The sequence below is a fragment of the Solanum stenotomum genome, chromosome 11 (assembly GCF_019186545.1).
Source record: "Solanum stenotomum isolate F172 chromosome 11, ASM1918654v1, whole genome shotgun sequence".
NCBI lineage: Eukaryota > Viridiplantae > Streptophyta > Magnoliopsida > Solanales > Solanaceae > Solanum > Solanum stenotomum.
Window position 1 is genome coordinate 50,177,993 of NC_064292.1, and position 7,766 is coordinate 50,185,758.

The 7,766-nt window shown below is 25.7% G+C and overlaps 1 protein-coding gene across 1 annotated transcript; it reads right to left on the minus strand.

Moving 5' to 3' along the window:
* On the minus strand, positions 1-1,305 carry LOC125845383 (uncharacterized). The gene is made up of 2 exons (XM_049524884.1): positions 885-1,305; positions 1-180 (listed from the first exon to the last, which is right to left on the minus strand). The coding sequence occupies exons 1-2, from the start codon at positions 1,219-1,221 to the stop codon at positions 155-157; spliced, it is 363 nt and encodes a 120-aa protein (XP_049380841.1). The 5' UTR covers positions 1,222-1,305; the 3' UTR covers positions 1-154.
* Between the last annotated feature and the right edge of the window lie 6,461 nt (positions 1,306-7,766).

The window sequence follows — 7,766 nt, forward strand, 5'->3', positions numbered from 1 at the left end:
TCAATAAAATATTGATGATGTTTATTTAACTTAATAAAGCCAAAGTTACAAACATGCGTTAAAAAGATATTGATGATGTTTATTTAACTTAATGAAGACAAGATACAAACATGCATCACATTAAAAACATTAGCTAAGATCTTCCTTCTAAGCATCATTTGATTTTTTTTCCTCCTTTACCTGCATCACAATTCATAAGAGCTATAAAAAAGACAAATAAAAATAAGATTAAAAAGAAATAATCCATTATTTTATTGTAGACACATGTAATTAATTAAGAGTGTATTTGATATAACATATAACTCCTTTTTACAAGAAAAATGTTTTTCATCAGAAAGTCATTTTCTGGTACTTTTTTTTTATAGAACTTGTTGACATTATATACATATTTGTTTAAAAACATATATATTCAAAATTTTCTTGTCAGAGATATTTTTGATGAACTTTCCATCAGAAATACCATGTGTTTTTAGTAGTGGTCCAATTACCAAATATATTTTCCAGGAAAATTAGTACTTCCCATCGAAAAGACAATACCAACAACAACAACAAAATATTCGCTTCAATTTTACAAGTAAGTCTGGAGAGAGTAGAATGTACGCATATCTTACTTCCTATCGAAAAGACAATAACAACAACAACAATAACAAAAACAACAATATATTCGATGTAATCCTACAATTGAGATCTGGAGAGAATAGAATATATGCATATCTTACTCCTAATTTTATGGAATACAGTAGAGCTAGATCAATTCCATCAAAAAGAATTTTTCAAAAAAGTTGAAAAAGAAAGAAATTCCTAAAAGAGATTTTCCCTAAAAAATGACTTTTATCGTACCAAACATACTTACAAAAAGAAAAAAAAAGAGAAGGAAATAATACCTTTTTGCATCTCATCATTCACATAATTGACAACAATATCATCACCATTTGGTAGCTTCTCACTGAAATTAATTTTCTCAAATTCAGCTTGAGAAATAGATGCTTTATAATTAGCATTATTTTCACTAGAACTTTTTTTTGGCATTGGAGGAAAAAAGTCTTTTATGAATGAGTACTCACCATTATTTTCTTTAAAATAAAGCTCACCAAAAATTTCAGTAACATATGATTTCTCATTATTATTCTCAGCTGCTTTTTTCTGAAAAAAACTTTGTTCTTGCTTTGTTAACTCATCCATAAATTCCCTAAAGTTTAATTCATGAAATTGATCTTTCATTTTATTTATTTTTTGTAACAAAAAAAAATGAAGAAATGTGAGAGGTGTGTAGTTGTGGAGAAAAATGAGTCGATTTTGTAGTGCTATATATAGGTGGAGTATGGAATTTTCTCATTTACTTTTCTAGTTGAGGAGAAAAAGAGTTCTAAGTGATTATGGATGATATCATTCCTAGTTAGGTAACGGTTTAAGTTATACACGTCGTCAGTATGAAATTATTATATCATCAAATCATATTTACATCACGTTGTAGCAATTATAGGGGCGGAGCTAGGGTATTACAAGGGGGTTTAGCTGTTGAATCCTATTGATTTCTTCGTGTGCTTACTTAGTCATATTTTGAATCTCTTTAATGAAAGCCCTAATTTCATCACTGAACAAGTAACTTATTTTATTTTCAAGATTATAAATCTCACATTTTAAACGAGTATAGAAGGAAAAAAGCAACCGATGGATTATGTAAAAATTTAAAGATTAAAAAGAAAAAAAATTGTATTGTGTTTATTACAAGAAAATCATAAATTAACGATAAACAACTTATGTCAGTAAACAACAAAAAAATTTATCACTAGTCTTATTAAACAACGATAGCGACGTTGAATAATCATGTTAACTACGAGCCATTCTAGCAATATAAGCTCTAAAATGAATTCCTTATAGTTTTTTTTTTTTTTTTTGTGTGTGTGGGGTTGTTTATTATTTGCTGTAATAATTGTACTGTCCTTTTGGTTTCAACTTAAAAATATGATTATTATTTCTTCATGTGTTTATTCAACTTTATTTTTTAAAAAACCCTAGTTCTCCCGCCGATTAAATAATTTATTTTATTTTTAAGATTATAAATCTAATATTGTAAACAAATAAAGAAACAAGGCCGGGATCGTTTATGTTAACGATGTTAAACAATCAGATTAACTACGAGCTATTTAGCGATAAAGATCTACAATATCATATATTTTTTCATGTTAACGTCAATGTTTCTAAAGGTAAATTAAGAGAGGAATCAAATGTACGAACTATAAAGTTGGAATCAGCTGTAAATAGCTTATCTCTCTTTTTTTTTTATCTATAAATACAAAAAAGAAATATGCACCATTATGTGGTGCCTGCACCTTCTATTATTAGCATATATATCAATTTAGAACATCATAATTATATTCTCATAATTTGAAAAGTGGTGTTTATTTATCATTTTTGGTAATTTATATCCAAGAATTTTGACAAAGTAATTGTAGTTGTGTTGAATCTGAATTTTATAATAAGCACCAGCTATCATTATCATATTAGCCGTACAGTATGGGTTATGGTGCAGTAATAGGATTTCTTCACCCTTAAGCATAAATTTCGGATTTGAGCCTCATGGTGCAATAGTGGGATTGCTTCACCCTTAATCATAGGTTTCGGATTTGAGCCTCAGATATGGAGAAAATCCCATTGGGAGCGTCACCCCCGAATGGACCTTGCAGTGCGCGATTTGAATTTAGTTGGGACATCGGATGGAAAACCAAAAAAAAATAGTGTTGTATTCTTCAATTTTGTTAGTAAAACCGTTGTTTCTTTTACTTTCATTATCTTTACTATTGTCATTGTCGATACTTTTCTTTTTTCAATATTTTCAGTAAAGGTTTTTTTTTCTTGCATTTCTTTTAAATCTATTCAAAAAAATAATTTTCTTGAGCTGAAAATCTATCGAATATAACTTGAATCTCTACCCCGTAAAAGTAAGGGTAATGTTTGCTACATCCTTCCCTCATCTTATAAAATTATATTGGGTATATATGTTGTTGAAATGTGCTCCCTTGTAAAGTTACTAGATAGTATAAACTTATTGTAGCTCTATAAATTCTTAAAAAGTTTAAAATAAACTAAATGTAGATCTATAAACTCTTAAAAGAGTTATTTAACTTTTATAAATTTATTGTCCAAGAATGTTTAGACAATTAAACTATATAGAAGATATTTATAAGTAATTGTCTAAATCAGAATTAGTATATATCCTAGCTTGAGGATAAATGAGAAAGATAATTTGTTATAATATGTTAAAATACATTAATTGATATAAAGATTCCTTTACTTAATCCATCGTATATAAGTTAAATCTATTTCTTAAACTTCATTATAAATTTCCATTTTAGGTTAAGAGAGACTCGGAATAATTAATCCTTATTTTATTACTCAACAGAGGCGGATTAACAATGTAATAAATTCATGTGAATTTGATAACTTTTCTATGTATCTCATATATACACTAGTTACAAAAACTCGTGCACGGGCTCAATATTTGTTCATAAATTTATTTTTTAAATGATATGAATTAAATGATATGAAATCATCTCATTCAGTGTAAAATAAATAAATATTATTAATATTTATAATTTTTAAGTGATATTGATTAAATGATTATAATTTTTACTCTGAAATAAATTATAATATATATTTGTGTGGTAGTAAATCATCTCATATTGTTGGTGTAAAGGTTCGTTAAGATGTCCATAGTTAAAATAGTATTCATCATTGATCGATGATTATTTTACTGACGTTCAAAATAATAAAACTATAACTATAGATAGCTAAAGCGAGTCCCATTATTTCAAAAAAAATTGTACACTAATTAAATTAAAGTAGAACAAAATTTTTATTTTTTTTTTCAAAACTATCCTTGTTAAAGCAGGTATGTCAACGAAAACATATCTGCTTTAACTTAAAACTCACTCTTATGTAATAAGAGAAAATTTATAAATAAAAAAAAATCACAAAATATTATAGTGTGTGAACGCAAGAATTTTATTGGTTATTTGCTAAGTGCCAAATACGACCTTGATAGTCAATAATTACTTTTTAAATTTTTGTAACCGAAAGCAGAGTTGAGAAATTCAAATTATTGTGTAAAGACAAATGAGCTTTGATTCTTATTATTATTATTATTATTTTAATCCTTAGAGAAATAAGCACAAAAATACAAAATGTACAGTACCTCCTAAAGAGTTTAACGGTGCCGCGCTAATGAGCAGCTTTGATGTTAACAAGACATAAGATAAAGTTGTATTATTATTTTGGTTCAAAGTATGTGCAAATTGAATGAGGTCGTATAGTCAAATCTATTTATAACAATATTAATTGTTTCAGTCTTTTTGTTTTAGTGTTATAACAAAATTAATGTTATTACAAAAATGATATGATCTAATATGACAATGTTATTATAAAAATGGTATGATCTAACATAACATTGAATTAGTTCAAAAGAAAACTTAGATGTTATAGAGTCTAGTACTTCGATAACGAGTTTAATCTTAATTAGAATTTAGGGTAGAGATTTAGAATAACTTCTTAAAATTCTAATTGAAATTAAGCTCATTTTGTTAAGTTTCATAAATTTTCAATGTATACATGACTCAAGAATAAATAGCAAACAAGACTAGCTAATTGTCACTAGATATCATGATATCATATCAAGGTAGACTAAGAAAAAAACATGTGTTTTCTTATGCATCAATAATTCAATTTTCATTGCGATCTAACTAATTTGATTTCGTACTGCATAGGGTCTACTATTACTATCAGAAGCTAAGGAATACTGTTCCAGAACTTGAATTCAAAATTTCTAGTTAAAAATAGAGAAATAACATTTAGAGGCTAAGTGGTAAAACTAGGTACAAATTCAAATGAATTCGATAATTTTTACTTAAATAATGTATTTATATTAGAAAATTCATTAAATATTCGTATAAGTATTTGATGGTGATCCTAATATAACTCAATTATGGATGTTGAAGAGGACAGGGTGGGTGTCCCTTTTAGATTAAGAACTTATCTTGATTTAATAAATTATATAAATGATTGTGAAATAACTGTATTTAGTTAAATGTTCACTAAGATCCCAAGGAGATTAATTTGGACTTTATTAGAGATTGCGATAGCTTGATCATGTAACGATCCAATCTGTTAGTAATAAGGTCTCTCGATTCTCATAATTGATAGGATGTGATTGTTCTTGTCCTAAAATATCGAGGCTAGGATTTATGTCTCCCTCCATTTGGTTGTAACTTTTTGGATTTAAATGAACGCGGTAGAGGTCTTCCCAACCACCTCTCATCACCACGTAAGATGAAAACTTGAAATAATGAATTTTGAAAAGAAAAAATAATTAAAATGAGCTTTGATTTGATAACAAATTCAGAATCTATAAATTTTAAATTTTGACTCCATTTCTAATAACATAAATATTCATTTCACCAAAACACTCGAACGATTTCAAGAAATAAATTTCACCTCACATATGCAAGTTAAAATCTATATATATATATAAATCTGAATCTAGAATCGCAATGTGGCATGCCTCTAGAGCTAGAAAAATATTTATCTTTTTTTGGTGGTTTTTTATACCATTTTTCAAATTTTAAAATACAAAAAAAGACATGACTTAAATATTAAAGATAGTCACAACTAAAGTCATTCAATTATAATTATTCTAATGTACGTTATCTATCTTTTCATATTCGTATGTTACTAATTATTTTACTAACTATAAATACTAAAGCAAATGTCTTACACTGCACAACATTCTGTCTTTTTCATTCATAATTTCCTTTCAATTTTTCTTCTTTTTATTTTGCTTCTTTTCATTTGAAACTCTTTTTCCAAGAAGTTTCTTTCTTCTTTTTTCCTTTTTTTTTTAATTTTATTTTAGCATTATCAGTGTTGTCTCCACAATTATTGTCTTTGTATGTAATTTTTGAAATTAATGAGAATTAGAACTAGAGAATCAGTAAAAGAAGAAGAATAAGAAGTAATAGATGAGGAAGAAGAAGAAGAATCAATCTAAGATAGAAGAAACTGATTTATGAGAGTTAGAAAATCTTTCACAATTCTCTCTTATTGATTTATTTTTAAACAAATGAGTACAAGAGTCATTATATATATACAACATTTTTGGAACTTAGTTAGTTAGAGATCCTAACTAACTTTTGGATAGGTAGTTATGTAACCAACTAACTAACTTATTAACTTCCTATTTTTGAATATTGAACTAACTAATTTTGCTCACTAATCTTAACAATTTTTAAGCCTGATTTTTATTTGTTAGAATATGGGAGAGAACAACATATATATGACCTTATGAAAGGAACTCGTCAGGATCAAGCTTGAAGAATATCAATCATTAGCGATATAACAAACTTTTTCTACATGTATTTTTCTGTTGCAAGCTTGTATATAGTTATAGTGTGAATTCAAAGGTTACAAATTTTATTTTTCTAAGGTAAATGCCATGTTTTAAATTTAAGAAATAAAATATTAATTTTACATCAAATTATTAATATTATTATTATTATTATTATTATTATTATTATTATTATTATTATTATTATTATTATTATTATTATTATTCACAAACAAAACCTCTCCTTATACAATTTCTAAATGATCCCAAAATAAGTAACATATTAAAAAAATATAATTATTTCTTTCATCCCAAAACAAATGATATATGAATAAAAATAAAATCTTAAAGAATATTCTTGAAGCTCCTCACACTTCCTATACATTTTTTAGTTTTGACAAAGTTTTCTTCTCGTTGACAAGAGAGATTTCTTTAATATTAGAACTCTGTGTGTAGTATAACTCGGTTGATTTTCTTTATCTTTTTTGTTGAATTTATAGAGCCTAATGGACTTATCATAATGATAGGAGAAATTGATTTTTTAAACATGATTTTGGGGATTCTGAATAAAATAATCAAAAGGAAAGGAGAATTGAATTAATTACCCAAAAAAACATATAATTAGTAAGACATATTTTATTTTAACTAGGATAGTCATTCTAACAATAATATAATAATAAAATAAGGAGAAAAATCAAAAGGGGAGAAAAATGTTATTATGTTTTATAGTAATTTTTTTTTTTATAAATATCCAAATTTATTTAGAATCAGAGTTATGAATGCATAATTTAATTAAGAAAAATTAGATTATAAATCCTTTTGAAACTGAAAAAATATTTGGATGAATTAAAATTTTAGAATAGTGTAACTAGGGTTACTTGAGCCATAACAAATAAATCAAAATTATACTTATTGAACAAGGAAGAGGATGCTATTAATATTTGATGCTTTAGCTTTTAAAATATGAAATATATTTATAAAGTTGGGAAATAATAAGTAATACCTCTCAAATACTCAAAAATTATTTTAAAATCGGAGTTATATATACATAATTTAATTAAGATAAATTAAATTATAGATCCTTTTGAAACTGAAAAAAAAAAAGATTTGGATAAATTAAAATTTTAAAATAGTGTAACTAGGGTTTCTTGAGACCCAATAAATAAATCAAAAATATATTTATTGAATGAACAAGGAAGGGGATGATATTACTTATTAATGTTTGATGTTTTTAGCTTTTAAAATATGAGAGATATTTAGAAAGTTTAGAAATAACAAGGGAAATTAATAATAAGTAACACTTCTCTTTCATCAAGAATTTTATCCTCCTTTTTTATTTTATTTTTAAAAAAAAGTCATATTTTTTATAATTCACACTTCTTCATCT

What these genes read in the sequence shown, in the direction of transcription:
- LOC125845383 (XM_049524884.1), bottom strand. Translation starts at nt 1,221, where the DNA reads ATGAAAGATCAATTTCATGAATTAAACTTTAGGGAATTTATGGATGAG. An exon ending in GAATGATGAGATGCAAAAAG is followed by an intron (nt 181 to 884) that starts GTATTATTTCCT and finishes ATTGTGATGCAG; the next exon opens with GTAAAGGAGGAAAAAAAATC.